Source organism: Arthrobotrys flagrans (genome assembly GCF_004000055.1).
Source record: "Arthrobotrys flagrans strain CBS H-5679 chromosome Unknown unitig_1, whole genome shotgun sequence".
In the NCBI taxonomy this organism is placed as follows: Eukaryota; Fungi; Ascomycota; class Orbiliomycetes; order Orbiliales; family Orbiliaceae; genus Arthrobotrys; species Arthrobotrys flagrans.
In genome coordinates, this window is record NW_027137556.1 from 1,584,038 (window position 1) to 1,601,169 (window position 17,132).

The 17,132-nt window shown below is 47.7% G+C and overlaps 4 protein-coding genes across 4 annotated transcripts; 2 read left to right on the top strand and 2 right to left on the bottom strand.

The window, feature by feature from the left end:
* Nucleotides 1-293: 293 nt before the first annotated feature.
* DFL_008466 (uncharacterized protein) lies at nt 294-5,494 on the top strand (the record flags this gene model as incomplete). The annotated part of the gene is made up of 3 exons (XM_067638204.1): nt 294-3,938; nt 4,002-4,368; nt 4,431-5,494. The coding sequence occupies 3 exons, from the start codon at nt 294-296 to the stop codon at nt 5,492-5,494; spliced, it is 5,076 nt and encodes a 1,691-aa protein (XP_067486115.1).
* Nucleotides 5,495-6,240: 746 nt separating this feature from the next.
* DFL_008467 (uncharacterized protein) lies at nt 6,241-9,078 on the bottom strand (the record flags this gene model as incomplete). The annotated part of the gene is made up of 4 exons (XM_067638205.1): nt 6,241-6,440; nt 6,494-6,799; nt 6,867-8,080; nt 8,138-9,078. The coding sequence occupies 4 exons, from the start codon at nt 9,076-9,078 to the stop codon at nt 6,241-6,243; spliced, it is 2,661 nt and encodes an 886-aa protein (XP_067486116.1).
* Nucleotides 9,079-13,904: 4,826 nt separating this feature from the next.
* DFL_008468 (uncharacterized protein) lies at nt 13,905-14,249 on the top strand (the record flags this gene model as incomplete). Its single annotated transcript, XM_067638206.1, has 1 exon — nt 13,905-14,249. The coding sequence occupies one exon, from the start codon at nt 13,905-13,907 to the stop codon at nt 14,247-14,249; it is 345 nt and encodes a 114-aa protein (XP_067486117.1).
* A 1,356-nt stretch (nt 14,250-15,605) lies between these two features.
* Nucleotides 15,606-16,480, bottom strand: DFL_008469 (uncharacterized protein; the record flags this gene model as incomplete). Its single annotated transcript, XM_067638207.1, has 3 exons — nt 15,606-16,204; nt 16,267-16,387; nt 16,469-16,480. The coding sequence occupies 3 exons, from the start codon at nt 16,478-16,480 to the stop codon at nt 15,606-15,608; spliced, it is 732 nt and encodes a 243-aa protein (XP_067486118.1).
* Nucleotides 16,481-17,132: the final 652 nt, after the last annotated feature.

Genomic DNA, 17,132 nt, shown 5'->3' on the forward strand with positions numbered 1-17,132 from the left:
TTTCGGAGACTAGGAGAATCTGCGATGTAAAAGTTGCCTCGTGATTGCATCAATTCTGCATTTGATGCGTGCGCGCTTGTCACCGAATCGGGTGAGTCGGCGTTTGTCTCTTATATCCGAGTATCGCAGCACCCTTGTCGATGGTCCACGCCTGCTCCCGAAGCAGCTCCAGCTCCAGCTCTCCGTCTACCGAGGACACGCGGCGTTCTTCTTCTCATCACAAGTAGCCGCTGCTACGGCCATTCGAGTATCCTTTATCGCTCCTGGAACCGTCGGTGGCTGTCTGTACTGCAATGGACGGCTCGACGTCTAAAGTCACCGTCACCTACTGGGACCCCTCATCTGTCTTTCCACTATTCTCACCAGATATCAAAGGAAGACTGCCTCTAAGGCACCTGCATTGGAAATCACCGTCAAGGCCTCTTAGGTCAATCAATTCACTCTATGTCGACTTTATACCCGCTATACAACCTCTGATAACTACGACCACAGCTACATCCTCCGAAGACCCTGCTACTTCCCCGTTCACAAGACAGTCGCCGTCGCTATACACCACTCCTTCAACTCTCCCAAGATCCGAAAGCACCGATGGAGCTGTATCTCCCGTATCTCCTCCTCTTCCTGCACCAAAGATTGTCGCAAATGCAGTCGGACGTAGGAGGTCATCTACTCCAAACCTCAATACCTTTATGCGTAGAACGACACTCGGGGATATCCCAATCAAAGAACGGCGTCATCAGATACCTGGTCTTCGTCAGACCTCCTACTTGAAGATATTCTTCCTCCGCTGCGATGATAACGATACCTATAGAAATACCGCCCGAAAGGAGTTGAAGGAATGGATTGCTACCCATTGTACTCCAACATCTTCAACATCAGGCTCAAGCTCGAGTTCGTCCAAAAATGACAATCACGATGCTTTCGAATGGATGATAGTGCATGTAGTACTGCCAGGGACACCTGCTGCCAGCCAGCCGCGCATGACAGGACAATCTACCTCTTCTCTTAATTCCAATGCCTCCAATCCAGAACCAAGCAATAAATCTCGTTTCCAGTTCAAATCTAGTACTACGATCCTCGAGAAGCTCAAGAGTGACTTCGGTTCGACATCGAAAAAATCCCTTCCGAGGATTGTCCAAATACGACTTTCCCATCCCCAACCTTCCCCGCCGCCAGGAGCTGCCGCAACTGCCACTCCAATTCCTACGCCAGCCGAAAAGGACGCCGACTATGGCCTTTTGATCTCGCATATGAAGTCGCTAATTCTTACAAGCTTCGACCTCCGAGTACAGCAATACGAAGATGATATATTAGCAAGGAGCAATCAGCAGCATCTACCAGGGTGGAACTTCTGCACATTCTTCGTGCTAAAAGAAGGACTAGCTGGGGCATTTGAAAGTGTAGGGCTAATAGAAGATGCTTGGGCGATATACCAGGAACTTGCCGTCGCGGGCGAAAGCATCATTGTGGGCGAGGAAGCGGATCGGGAGGGAGGGAAGACATTCCTTGGCTGGAGTGGCGAGGTCGTTAAAACACTCGTGGAAGAGGGAAGGAAATGGCACAATCACCAGGCCGAAAAACTGAAATCTAGTTCACAGGCCTCTCTAGCTGTCCCAGGGACGCCCCCACCAAGTGATCTTGACCAGGTTAATGAAAAGGAAGATTTCAATGACGCCAGCATCTTCTCATCTGCCCGCAAGCCGTACAGAGAACTCATCTTGTCTAATAATATCTCCGTTTTTGACTTTTTATCCTATTGTTTCGCCCGACAGGCTTCGCTTCTTCTTCGCCTAGCCGCAACAATACCTACTAACCGATCTAGTGTCGGATCTCATCCCGCCACAAACGATGCATCATATTCGTTCTTCGATCCTACTGCCGGGCTTGTAGAAGCCGCAGTAGGGGGTGCATTACCGAGGGACGGTGAAGCAGGCTACCTTACGGAGGTCGTCAAAAAAGGAATCGAATTCCTTCGAACAGGTTCAGCAGTCTTGCGGGCTGAATTATATCGTGGCTGGGAGAGTATGCAGGCGGATCTTGAGCAGATCAAAAAGTCAGAGGCAGCCTCTAGTGAAGAGGCAACCGTTACAGTCAGCACACCAGAAGAAACTAATGCTAGGCAAAAGATCCAACAAGACAAATTTGATCTCACGTTCCCAGCCGCAAAGGCATTTATCGATAACTATATCGCCTCCTTCGTCGTGAACGGGGTCATGCAACTTATTGACGCCACGGATCACAAAAGCGTCCCGCATCTTGATTGGAAGGATTTATTATTATTGGAGGCGAAAAGCCCACCGCCAACGCCTAGCATCACACAGGCGTGGATACCGGGCAGTACGACGAGTAATAAGGACATGCCGCCAGATTCGATTCCACCCAGAACCTCGACAATATACTCTACAGAAATTGAGGAAAAGAAAGGACCTACGGTCTCAGAAGGCTTGACTGCAACTGAAGAACTTGCTTTCTTTAGAGCTGAGGTGCTCATGCTAGCCCGTGGGGTGGTCGTTGAGATAGCTGGTAACCGGTGGCGTAGCTCACAGGAGAAGCTCCATCCGGCTCCAAAACACCAGGAAGCCAGTGCTCCTGACAATGGCAGTATGGTGGATGTCAATCTTAATGATACAGAAAGCGTAGCCTCGACTCATAAATCCGAAGGGATTCTGGAAAAGGATGATTGGGTTTGGTTATGGGGTATCAGGGCAGGTATGCTACGGCATGCTCTCCTTAGTGATACTGGGTTCCTGGCCGTCTACGAACGTATGACGGAAACCGCCGTGAAATTGTTCTCCCTTGCCAAACGTGTCAAGAGCACCGAACGGACCCTCGCTGAAATCGCGTGCATCAAGTACTACCGCAAAGATTTTGCGGCTGCGGCACATTACTTTTCGAAGCTAGCACCGTCGTATACATTACAACGGTGGGCAGTGGTCGAAGAGAATCTGCTAATGATGTACGCGGACTGTCTTAAGAAGATGGGGCGGGATGAGGAGTTTGGTAGAGTCATCTTGGTACTGCTAAGGAAGAGGGCAGAGCAGGAAAAACGGCGATGGAGAACCCAAAGGACTAGCATGTTATTCCTTAACGGGGTCATTAGGATTGATGGAGATGAAGGATTGGGTTTACTGCCTGGGATGCAGGAAGTCAGCAAAGTTGTTGAGCCCACTGATCTCAAATTCGATGAATTCTGGACGGATGTCGATGTGGAGACATGTCCAGAGTTCGAAGGCGAGGGACACGGAAATGGGGGCTTCAAATGGTCTGTGGCGGTGAACTGTAGGTGGCTGCTCACCCACAGCGTCACCATAAAGAGTGCCACTATGAGAATCTCCATCGCCGATGATAAGGCCAAAGCCATTGCAGGAATTGCAAAGGATATACAACTTGTGACTGAAGGAGAAACTATCATCAAGAGGGGCAAGAACAGAATCGTCTTTGTCGCCGACACCTTCTATGCCGGAACGTACGAGATCCTTTCCATGGATATCAACGTGAACAATTTGACCTTTAAGCACAAATTCAAGCTAGACCTGCCCCTACCCGGGGAAAGCATTTCTCCGTCAGCTTTGAGAAAACTGGAGCCACCCAAGATTATTCTTTTCCAGGCGCCAGAGACTTTCTATATCGGTCTAAACTCGCCAAAACTGATACAGTTGGACAAACTTCGAACAATCGAAGTAGAGATCAATTCCGGTAATACTGTTGTTGACAGGGTTGAAATGAAAATAAAGAGCTTAACAGCTGGGCTGAGGCTACTTGTCAGCGATATACAAGTGGTGAACAATGCTGATGGAGAACCGAACCTTGAAAATATTACGCTCGACCTAGATGAGGCTGGCCTAATCAAACTTGGAAGCAAGACTGAGGATAAGAAGCTTGGAAATGTTCTACTCCGGATTCCTTATAAAAGCGATGGGGATCTGAACGAGCTTTCCGTATGACCTCCCCAAATGCACCACACTTTTTTTCCGACGCTAATACATTTTCACGGATTGCAGGTTCGACTGGAAGCCAATCTCACGACTGACACTACGGAATACAAATACGTCGCGACTCCGTCTGTACCCGTCGCCCTACCGTTGAGTGTCAATGTTCAGGACATATTTAGCCGCGCAGCTCTCTTCAGCAAATTCCAAGTTTCCACCGTAAACCACCTCCCCTTACGAATCGTTCGAACGGAGCTCGAAGGCAGCAAAGCCTTTCGTACTTCGACAGGAATTGGGTGTCAAGATCTCAACGAAGGAATCGTGGTCTATATGAAGCAGCCTGCCGCATTTACTTTCAAGACAACGAGAATACCTGGAGGAGAACAATCTTCAGGTGACAATTTGTACTTGAGAGTGATGTGGAGAGGTATTGGTGGTGGTAAGATTTTCTCCATTTCCTTTCGCCTTCAGATTTTTGAAATACTAATATATGATCCGTAGAAATTATGGTGGCAGTCAATGCCGCCTTTGCCTCCCACCTTGACTCCGCAGGCTATGGCAGGTACCGGCGCCTTCTCACCCCGACTCTCGAGGAAATAATCAGGGAGTTAGAAAAATCGGACATCGAGCGCGCAGCTCTTCTCGGGGCCGTAAAACTTCCTCCGTTTGATGCTGAAATCTGGGCCGAGGCTTTCGCTGGTGTGCATTGCAAGAATTCCGAGAGGACAAAAGTTGCTCAAGTTGTCGAGAAATTCTTCGATAATTGGGGCAGAAGGAAAAGAATACCACTACTATCACCAATCAAGAATTTTGGAAAACAGGACGTCGAAGAGGACGAGGAAGAAAATAAACAACAAACGCAGCGGCTTGATAGTATTGCCAGGACAATCATTATCCCGGTTGAGATCCCAGCATTACAATGTCTTGCGACAGCGAAATTACAAATGCGTGATGTCAAAACCGGTGGTTCTAGTGGACCAAAGATGGTGAGAGTAGGAGAAGTCATCAAAGCAGTATTAAAAATAGGGATTAGTAGATGTTGGGATCTTGGAACCGATAGAGTGAGACGGAGTGCAAATGTTCCTGATACTTTGAGGTTCTATTACGAAATGAATACTGCGACAAACTCGGATCCTGGAAGTGGTAGGAGAGAGAGCAAGGGTGACGAGTGGCTGGTGAATGGGCGGAGAAGAGGTGTCTTTGAATATTCGTTCATGAAAGAGTGCGATGAAGAAGCGACAGAGACAGGAGATAAAGAGGTGGAGTTCGAGTTATTGCTTGTCCCACTTAAACCTGGCTTTTTGCTCGTCCCTAGCATTGAAGTTAGGGCTCTTCCGTATATACCTGTAAATCCAACAGGTGATGGCGACGAGGGAGAGAACTTCACTGTCACTTGCGAAACGGATTACAGGAGCGCAAGTGAAGGGGTCCTGGTAGTTAGTGAGGTTGAAGAGAAGGTAGTCAAAGTGGATGAAATCGGTACTATTGGAAGGATGGGAGCAGGGAGCATCAGGCGGCCAATCAGTGCTGGTGGAGCACCCAGTGAGGGACAGGCTGCTGCATAGTGGCAAGAACCTTGCAGCCATCGATCCGTGTATATACTAGCTTCTTCTATACAGTTATGGTCGAGCTTACCTCGGTATTTAGAAACAAACCCTGCGACTAGCTGCTGACCTATTGAACCCCATTGGACCTTATGACATTGTTTTGAAGCGAAAATTTGACTTCAAGCGAATGTATATTCGTGTCCATCACCATCTGTAGCAAGAAACTAGTAGGCAAGCCAGAAAGGATTGAAAAATAAGTTTGTTTATAAAATGACAAAAGCTAACCAAAGCTAATTTGGATAGAAGGGTTGAAAATATTCTACACTCAGAAGTGAAACAAAAGGGCTGATTTCCTGGCCGCTCAAAACCAACGAAAACTTACAAGCAAAGACCCACGAAGACTTTTCTAGACCGGGGCAGAGGGCGCATCAAAAAAAAAAAAACAGGATAAGACGGAGGAAAGAATCAACATTCGCGGCCATTATATACCAGGAAAATAGAAAGAAAGGATTCCCCAAACACATCAACTAAAAATCTCACCGAAAACAAAAGAGTCTCGAACGACTATACAAGTCGCATGTCAGGTTCGTTAACCGTAATCGCTTCAAACATCGAAAGAAAAGAAAAGCCAATTTGCTGAAGATCAGAAACTTTGTTGATTGCCTACTAGGTAGGAAGTGCTGGCGCGAAAGTGTTGGAATTAATATATTAGTATGAAAGGTAGGGCACACCGCTTGCAGCCTGAGGGTAACCCCGCGTGTCGGCTACACCTCGATGTTAAAATGGGATATCTGTGAGTAGTAGCTGCTAATAGCAAGTTCAAGAATATATGTCTCGTTGAAGACAGAATGTCCATCGAACCCCCCGATAACAAAAAGACGGCTATCATGTAAGGCCGCTCCATGGTAGCCTCTACCTGTTGGGGGGAGGCCATAGACCTTCCTCTTATCCCATTGCATCGTAACTATGAGTTCGACATCAGCGTTAATTCTTCTATCGAAGAACAAAAATACTAACCAAGGTTCAGGAGCAAAACTTCATTGCTATATTCAACGCCATCGTGACCACCGACGACAAATAGGTAACTCCCAATGAGCGTAGCGGTATGGCTCAGTCGAGGGTAACTGGTTTTGATTTCGACGTTTTTCCAAACAGACGTATCCACATCGAATACCCAAACATCTTTGAAGCAGTCAACCCCATCAGACCCTCCAAATATTATCAATTTATTCTGAACCATGTTCGCAGTATGGTAACCTCGCGCAGTTGGTTTCATCTTGACAACGGTATTGGAGTTCTTGCTCGAAGTAGGCGTAGTGGCACCTAGTTTGCGAAGGGGTTTAATGTTTATTATTTAGGATACAATTAGAGGTGAGCTCAATGTACTAACCTGCTGAGCCAGACAGCAAACTCGTCTGTGAAGCATTAGCAGTTTTGCTACTTCGTGTACCTGCTGTGCCTGCAGACGACGCCCCGCCGATCGTTGTGGCGCCACTCGCAGACGATATTTGTTTCCAACTCATCTTGCTCAAATCGCTAACATCGAGCCTCCATACATCATTCAGTGCACGAACACCATCTCCACCACCAAAGACGTAGAGGCCATTTTTATACAGGCATGCAGTATGGGCTCGTCGTTTGCTAGGTATTTGGCCGGAGATTTTCGGCTTAGTGTACCGGTGGGTCACGGTGTCCAAGACGTAGACATCGTTATAGTATGTAGGGCCGTCGCCACCCCCAAAAATAATAAGCTTCTTGTTGACAGCGGTAGTAGTCATAGCCCGGAGCGGGGGCGGGATATCACCCGAGACATCTGGCTTGGACCAGTACATCGAATCGGCGTCAAAGACATATAGGTCGTTGAAACAAGTTTTCGAATCACATCCTCCGAAGACGTAGATCGAGCTACCAATTAGTGTGCAGGTATGTGCTCGAAGGGCAACAGAAGGTAATCCGTGAGAAAAGGCTTTGTACCAGTACATCCCACTGGCGGGCGCAGGTTCCACTCTCGGAGCAAGTGGATCTGGAAGCGGCAATTCTAGAGACGGGGGATGTCTGCGGCCTGCTATGCTAGCATCCCGAGAGGATGTTAAAGTCATTTTGTTGTTGAGATGATTGCGGATGCTTTTGCTGCTTTTGCCATGGGAGATAGTGGAAAGCGCTTCGGAGGACGAGTTTGAGGATGATGACTTTGGGGGACCCTCTTCGCCAGCTAGCTCCCGCTGTCGTTTTATCGCTACTACTTGATTTAGGGAGGCAGCCCGTAAAGAAGCGGAAGTCGAGGATATCGACGAGGCAGCATCATCACGAGCAGACCTCGACGACGATGGTGTTTTCTGGTGAATGTCCGGGCGCGGTGATGTGGACCCAGACCGTGATATACCGTCTCCATCCGTCCTTGTGATCGTGGTTTCGGATATCGAAGGATGTGTATGTAGGAGGTCAAAATTACCCTCAACAATCTTTTTAGAGTTGATAACCTTGGCTGGACCCATGATAGGTGTGACATTCCCAACACCCTTTATACTCTTCCCACCACTGTCTGTTGTGTCTAGTGTAAGTCTACCACCACCAGCTCTCGAGGAAGCTGCGGAATTGGATCGACTTTTTATTTTGAGATCAGGTTCTGTGAAACCTAGACCCCTGCGAAACGTGTTATACCTTCCCGCTTCGCTCGAGGAACCCATGGCACCGCCATTACTACTTGCACCAATTTCTTCTCGTATCGGTGTTTGAGGTGTCATGATTCTTCTAGAAGCAGGTATCACCCTGGTCCCTGTCCGCTCATCCTGTTCCTCTTCTTCTTCATCAACCTCCAATGCATGATCGCTATCCCAACTTCCTTCGTATCCGGGGTTTCCATATGCCTCGGCGAGCCTTGAAGCTTTCATCCTCGTAGGATCACTTCTGGTCGAGAGCGGCGACTCGAGTCCTCCATACCCAGGAACAGTTGGGCTGTCACCGCCGACAGCCCGGTTCCCGTCATATGAAGGATTCATAGATGACAAAGACGACGACGCCGTAGAAGATAGTGTTGTGGTAGATTCAGACGCAATTGTCCTTGAGCTACTAATGTGAGTGGATGCTGTCGGCGTTTGCAGTGGTGTATTCTGTAAGGAGCTAATGCTAGGGGAGTGAGCACTCCCGCTCCTAGACCTACCACTACTGACCGTGCTGTGTGAGTATGTCGGTGCTGAGGGCGCGTGGGGATAAGTTGATGTTGGGGTTGGCCCAGCAGACGTCGGCGCCGGACTGGATTTTGACGAATGGTGGCTGCTCCGCGTCTGCAAGCTAGGTCTCCTTCTGTGAGGCGAAAAGTTTAAGATGTTAGCAAAAGACCCCGCAACCGGAAACGACGTTCTCTTTTTGAGTATTGACGAAGCAACAGGCGAAGATGGCCGGCTACTCTTGCTAGTCCCTCCTATTGCCCCTCCCGCCCCAGATCCTGCTAGTACGCCCCCGCTGTTGTAAAGATCGTTTGGTGTAATCGATCGTTCAACCAAATCCCCGTTACTTTTCCGAAGCCCTTCAAGCCCTTCAAGTGCTTTACGTTTGCTTTTCGAACGATATATACCGCCCTTGTTTTTGTCCTTCTCCCGCATTGTTCACTGAGTCAAGACCTTTCATTCCACCTTGGTCAAGCTGGGCCCTGCGGCCATAAGACTTCTGGGCACGACGTGTGAACGAGAGCCCTTTATTATTGACCTGCCCGGAAGCTTGGTCGATTAATATTCTGAAGCGTGCGTCGCTGGCGCCACAGCACGCCACTTGGGCTGGCAAGATTGTTGCAAAGCTCCGGTAACGTCAGGCTGATGGTTTGACGCAAGGTTTCAGTGATCCCGTACTACGAAGGTACAACAGACCCCAGAGAAAGGAATGTATCGGAGAATTCGAACGAATTCGGAAGTATCCGGGGATATTTGATTTTGGAGTTTAATGGTGGTCGCCGAAGGTATCCCGGCCAAAAGCCAGAGTTCGCTTTGAGATGCCGTTGAGATCGGGTGAAGTGAGGTAGCAAAGGCCAAAGCCGATTCGAATTGCTTGGTTCCTATGCCGCTGGCACAGATGGTACGCAAGAGAAGCCGGTGAATGTTCCAGATGGTGTGACAAAGTCCCACGAAACGTGCTCAGAATGCTATGGTGTGTAGAATGTGTGTTTCGAAGCAGGCATCACCAAGATATATGTGCATAGCAGGTAAGGGCTCCTCGGATTGGGAGCTAGAGGGGAACAATGGTCAGTGCCCTGAGGTAAGCTACTGATGGCCAAATAATGCCCTCCCGGTTCCTCGATGGAATATCCCTCTATGGCCTAGCAACATCCCATGTCGGTCGGCTTAGGAGAGGCGGGAAGTCAATGTCAAGGAAGAGCTCGAGCCACAAGCCTCGGGGAGATAGTCAAGTTCAGCCAAATGTTGCTTTATCCGTGAAAACTTGACCGGAACCCGGAGGATCTCAAGGAACTCTCCTTTTATGAGGCGTCTTCCAAAGCTACTTGTTCTTGATGGTCGGCTTCTTCTTTTGTTTTGTTTTTTGTCCTCTCGCCGTGATATCTTGTGACCGATATGAATTTCAATCCAGTACAGTAATTTCGCCTGTCACCTGTATCCAGGTCTCCATTTGGATGGCAGGAAAGCAGAGAACACCCTTCAGGATGTAATAAAGTTCGTTTCTGTCGGGCCAGCCGTTGTGATAGGTGGGACCAAGCAGGAGAGCAGATCTGAAACCGCAGAGAAGGCAAGCGAGGTAACTGAAGAGAGGCAAAAGGAGCGAGAAGGAAGGGAACGTCCGGAATATCTCGCTATCAAAGGGAGATAGTGGTAGACACGGGCATTAATGGCCTATAACTCTTGGGCAACAGGTAGAAAGGGAAAAGCGGTGCAATGCAGAATGTGTTCAGGGTATTTTGACGAGGGAGGTTAAAAAACGGGCTAACTATGACATACCTGGCATCAACTGTGCTGGCGACATGAAGGGCGTATTCACTCACAATCCCAGCCAGGGACTTCTTCTTCCTGCTCTTGTCTCTCCTTACGGAGAGGGAGTCCCTTGTCGGCTCTATGGCTGATGTTAGTCGAAGGATATCCTCGCGATCAGGTTCGCAGCTGGCTAATTCAGCTGTCGAAAAACCAAAAAACAAAAAAGAGACCCGATCGAGCTTATGGCTCCGTCGACGCCAACTGAGTGCTTAGAGGGTCAAAATGTACGACACCGGCCAGAACCGTGCAGTCGCCTAGTTGCAATTGTGGTGGGTGAGCAGAGCAAGGCGTCAGGCTTGCAGCGCGGCTTGCTCGTCCTTTGTAACGAAGGTGAGCACCGAGCCTTCCCCCGAGATAGCCTAGACCTTCGAGTGCCACCGATATAACGCAGAATGGGATATCCGAAAGCCCGATGTCTCGCGAGGCGATATGATTTGTTGGAGGAAGAGGCAAAAAGAGGGAGAAATGCTGAAGGAGAGCACAATAGGTCCCCTCGAGCCCAAGGAACAAACTCAAAAACGACCGAAGCAGATAGATCAACCGTGTGCAAGGGCAAGGAGACCAGGTGCCGCGGGAACGGAAAAGACGAAAGCGGGGTATTGGTTCCTGGAGGCGTGAAGCTGGCTTGCAGGTGTAGCGTCCCTAGCGCCTTTCGAGAATTTTCCAGTTATAAAACAGTAGTAATATGAGACCGACGTCCTGTCACTGGCTGTAGGTACAGTGTGATGGGAGAGTCTTGTGCTTTGGCTTGCAATGCTGGCTTGATCCAGCGGCCACCGCTCGCACGATCGGTTGCAAAGGTTTGTTTGTCGGTTCGTCCTTTGTCAGGCTCGCACGAAGAAGCAACTACAAAAACGGGGCTTCGTTTCAGATTTAACGCTAGTAGCTCCGAAGGGTTTAGCCTGGGTTGATGCTCCAGCGTCTCGTCATGGAGAATTTAACGTGGTCCAGAAGACTACTGCATCGAGCAAGCATGCAGGTGAGCCACGCTTCTGCAAAGTAGGAAGCAATGACGAGAAATTGTGGAGCTTGTCCTCTGGTGAACAATCGGTGATAAGATTGTAATTATTTCTGGTTGAGAGCCCTTTTAAGTTTTGGCTAAGACAGGTAGAATCGAGTCTGCTTCGGGCCACATCTCACTAGCCGTTGGCTGTTGTTAAGATGTCAATCGACCAGCAACATCAATACCAGTTGTGATAAGCTTTTTTAGTCAGCTCTAAACGGGGGACTATGTCGACGCTCGCCTAGAGTTAAACTCGTTCCAGAGGAAGCAGAGGAAGGATAGAATTCACACCTTGGAAGCATCAGTAGACCAATTGGCCACCTGACGTCAGAATAAGATTTCAGTCCCTAGGCCCACTCTAAACTAGCCAAACGGACCGTTTCCTCGATGGTGAAGAAATTTTCGCCAGTTTAGCATGCACATAGCCTCATTTTAGAAGGCGCCACTGACTCCGAAGCATGGTGGCTATAAAACCTACTGTGAAAACGATGCAGAAGGTATGCACAGAGTCGATGGTACGAAATCTAGATCTGTCGAACTGAGGGTGAATCTTATCTCGCAGGATGCTTCCTTCTAGGTCTTGATGCATCTTCAAGTTCGGTTTTCGCTAGGCAGGCTGCAGCAGGAACACCCACGTTTCCACCGTCGCCAGTAGAGTCGGGTCAAGCGAGCGAGGAGCTTCCTAATTTCTGCGTCGAACCGAGCTCGAGGAACGTCGATGCAAGGTCCGATACACCTCAGCCTGCAGTCGGATGTTCGTGGTTCTCGAAATTAGGGACTATATCGGACTAGGCTACCCCCAACTTCGAATGGCAAATAACATTTTTGTTGTTTAATAAAAATTACTGTTGCCAAAGTTGGAAATTTTCGCCCGCACTAGCTTCGACGCCACAGTCCAAGTCGAGTTCTGTGATCCGGTCGGTGCGACGTATCCTGCATCAGTCGCGTGTGTTAGTCGTCTTTGACCAAAGCTATTGTGCTTCAAGGTCAAATCATCGTAAACCCGGTCTTGTCTTGTCAAGAAGGGGGTTTTTTTTTTTCTCCATAAGATCGTCGTATTGCAGCTGCGCAGGTAGACATATACCGGCATAAAGGCTTCGATATCGCCGACCGGAAGGGGATGTCTGCCTTTACCGCGCCCGCGATGAAACACATTGAGGGACGGGATCTCTGGGCCAGCATTAATGAGCAGATCCCTCATAGTATTGTCCAGATGCGAGTTCTCGTTATCCAGTAAATCGGAGACGATGTAAAAATACTTTTCGAGTGCCTGAGAGGACTAGAACTGTTTTCCTTTTTTGAGGCTTGAAGGCTTGCCTTTAGCAGCATGCATATGCATCCTCCTGTCCCAGCCATTGAGTGCTGAGTTTTCCCAGGCTAATGAGGACTACAAAGAGATGCTGCACATAACCGTCTCAAACTAGTTTTTCTTGCCTTGCAAAGAGCTGAGCCAGCATTATCCTTGCCGATTACCTCACAGAAGCACCGCCTGCTGTTGAGTTGATCTCCTCTATGGATATAAATCAGCTTTAGGACACAGCTTTTGGTTTCTTTAATTCCAAGTAGCAAAGACAAATTACCTTTGGTTAGTCAAACATTAACGAAGCCTGGAGAAGCTAGTATATCCCGGTCCGTCCTATTTTGTAAAAAGCAACAAGAACAGCTTGTTCGGATAGGACTGCCTATTATTCGACAGGGAATACCAACTTGGTGGATTCTCGATACCATACTATCACAGTGAGCGGACCAACAATAATCTTGCGAATTTGAGACAAATCTTAGACCTGTTAGCCTCTAGGCCTGGAACAGGAGAACCTGGTACCTGCAGAACAGTAGGGCTTCTGTCAAATGTGTCAGGGTCGAAACGGGATTACAAAAGTGTACTATCCCCATTGAGAAGAGTCGAATCGTCGTTGCTCCGCTCGCACTCGAGAACCTAACTTAGTTTCTGTTCGAGGATAGAACAGGTCAAGACCGAAATTAGGGCGTCGATTCTGGGAGCAGGATACATATTGGGCATGGTCACCTGGCCCTTCCAGTGTATTGCCAACTAAGTAAGAAATCTGTCTTGCCGTTTGCCAGGTCGTCTTGCATTGCTCTCTTCGAGTAGCCTATCCGCACGAGACCCGTTCTGCAGGCCTGCCGCTTCGGAATTGTGATTGCCTTTTCTTGATGGTCTTCCCGTTCCCCGTGGTTGCATCACAAGTGGATTCGAGGTCGAGTTGGAGGTTCTTAAACAGTGTCTGAGAAGAGGCTAAGAGGCAGCTCAGCTTAGGTCCCCTCCAGACAGCTAACCTCACACCAACACGCACCACTCAGTCTTCTATTCTATACCTTTGAAGATATAAAGAAGGACATCCAATATCGACGGCTCTCTTATTATTATTACTACTGGCACCTCAACCCCAACCTTCTAGTCATCCAAATACCCTTTGAGAAACCAGTCATCATGTTGTCGTTTGACGAACTAGCAGGGACTTTGAGGTCAACTAAGGACCGGGTCCTCCAAGGAGTTGCCCGTTCCCCCACTGGTGAGTCTCACCCTCCAAACGACGAGGGCGGGGCTACCACTCCGCAAGGGACTGAAGCCGAGCCTGCCCCGCAGTCGTCAAGCAGAAGGGCTAATACTCATGGTCGCTTGACAGATGAGTCGAATGCCTCACATTCATCAACAGACAGGAGGACCCCTTCACCTCAGAATAGACAACAAGCCTCTAGCCACGACTCGATACTGTCTCCTATTCGTAAAATGGACCTATCTAAAGGCAGCCATGGGGGCGAAAATGCCTCGTAAGAATGGTTCTTAACTAGTTCGACTCTCGGAAAACCTACATATGCTACCAAATACCCTATAATTTGGTTTTATAATGTCGATATCTCTCCCCGATAGAGATATTCAACGCCGTGAAGGCTCCTACCGACACCTACATAATTTATCATGACTGTTCACCGACCCTCCGGTCACCCTCATTTGTCATTACGGCATAACCACCCGCAGTCGAATCTTTTCGCAAATACCACGCCACTCTCCAGACAGGACGACAAATTCTTTGAATCTTCCTCCCTGTTGCTGTCACAGAAAACCACACTGTCTAGGGTCCCCATTTCCCTCATTTGTGGATTAAATGTGCCGCTCAATCAATCTTCAGTCCCCCATATTCATTCAATCGATGACTTATCCATTTGCGTATGTTTCCACAAATCAATACCACTTTTTTTTTAAAAAAATTTTCTTGTAGTACAATCGTTGTAGTACAATCGTTCCTCTCATTCCTGTTCTTTTCCTTTCCTTTCCTTTATTTTCTTTTATTTTCTTTTTTTTCAAATTCCTTTACTTGGATACCTGAATCTGAGCCATTCCATTCACTGGGCTTATTGTCAGACACATGCATGAATTCTCCCTTATATCACGTTTATTGATTGCTACGTTTTCTTTATCACAATTACAAGTACCTGATTCATGTTGATCTCGCTGCTCTAGCTCTATATTCAGACATTCTTTCGTGACGACCTGAGCGTATAGACTTGTAGATGAGAAGCTGGAGTGTGGAGTTTTAGGAGTCTTAGGAGTCTCATTATATTCTTAAATGGCAATTAACGCATCGGACTATTTATTCTATGTTTTCAGTCTCAAAAATTTAATCTTAATGCTAGTATCCCGTAACCGCCCTGCTCTTTATCCACAAAAAATCGATCTCCAACTTGACACAAACTTCTTTGTTCTTTGCGTTGCTGACAAATCATGTAACATTTATATTATTTATATACTAATTATTGAGAATAGAAATAGGTAAGGCTTAATTAGTTCTTCCTAAAAATCCTAATCCCCTGGCAACTGTGGGGGCTATGAAATCTTTTTCCATCTAACTTCTTGAAACGGGAGTTTGCATTAACAACTATGTTTGGAAAACCGAGATGCATGCATGGTCTGATATCGATAACTCTCAGCTGACGGATATCTAGATATGGCCTTGTACATACATATGGCAACCGTTTTTGAATCAGAAGACTACTAATAATAACTCTAAAAGCAACCTCGATTGAGGTGGAATGTGACCTAAGGAGTCATGTATGTACAGATGTCCTGCATATTAAGCGTTTCAGCATATGCATACCATTCTGAACCCGCCTTCCGCGCCGGCAAGTCAAGTTAGCTATTTTTCCAAGCCCTCGGTCTCAAGTCTAGCAATTCTACGGTCCCCAGATCTGCAAACTGGCACCTCAAAACATCTTCGTCGAAATTTTCAGCCTCAGGGGACGCCAGATATTGGTCGATCACCTGGTCAATTTCGATATCATCCATATTGATATCTTCAAGCAGCTGGCCGTTTTGTTCCCATTCCGCTTCGAGTTTCCTTACCAGGGCTTGCCATTCTGGGTCGTCCTCTGAAATTTCGCTGTTGTCGAACTCCTCGGAGCTAGTCTCACTAATAGTATCACTTCCATCCGAAGAAGTTGCATATGCACTACTAGCGCAACTTTCATCTAAATTTCCGAGACTTCCAGTAGTACTGCCACCAGCGGCAGAGCTTTCCTTGGTTATTGGGACTAGATCTAGCGGGTGGGGGTCCGCCAGTGGCTGAATTGGATGCCACGGATCTATATACCCTAGATCCGATATAATGAATTGTACAGTGCGACAGTCGGCGTCTCCGTATATTTTTAAGATAGCTTCGTAGTCAAGACGGACACGGACATTAAAACTAGGTGCGTGTCGAAGTACTCGACCGCCGTATTGACTGTTGCATGCTGTGTCGATCATACTTGTTAACATCAGGATCCCCCAAACTTTCTGGAAAATGGCAGCGTACAAACTCGGATTGGATGCTCAAGCATTGTCATGCTAATGTCATCCGGGTTGTCGATGGGCTCGATTGTGTCCCCAACTTGAAGAGGATTTTCTGGTGTAACAACAAAGGGTTCGCCATTCCGCTGGACTTCAAATCTTTAGTAGGAATAAGTTATTTATAGGCCTCATCTCGAAAATATGGTATCAATATCACAAAAACTTACGATAACCGCCATTAGTATCCTTCTTCGGGATTGTAAGAACTCCGAAACATCATGGGTTTCCATGGATCTCAGTTATAGAATGGACTGCCAGCCCATGGAGCCCACGGCCTCGGCTCCTCGTATATACCCTGGGTGACAGGTCCGAACGGAAGCCCGAATACTTCGACCACAGTGCGGGGCGGTGTGTAGTCCGAGTCATCTTCCCGGGCCCTCCGCCCCAGAATTGATGATATTCCATCACATCTTTCTTGAAGAAGGATCACATTTTTCGCTTCTAATGGACGACATACTATGTTTCGAAAGTTCTTTATTAATATTATATTCTATACATAACCTTGAGATTAGAAGTCAATGAGAAGAAAAGAAGACGGGCACCAACTTACAATTCAAGTCATAGGTTCTGCCTCGTACAAAATCGTAATGCTTGACTTTAACGACAAGTCTGTAGATGCTTCTGACATAGAATAAGGATAATTTGGGTTGCAAGTGCTAATATAGGAACATCCTGCCGAAATCGAATTTGTAAAACGTTTACCACATTTCGTACGCATGGTCTCGATGTTTTTCCGAGGTTAGCTTATATTAGGCTCAAAACTCTCCGGATTCAATACACGCATGCGCTGCACTGGCATGGAATGAACCCGGAACCATTTGAGGGAGTTGG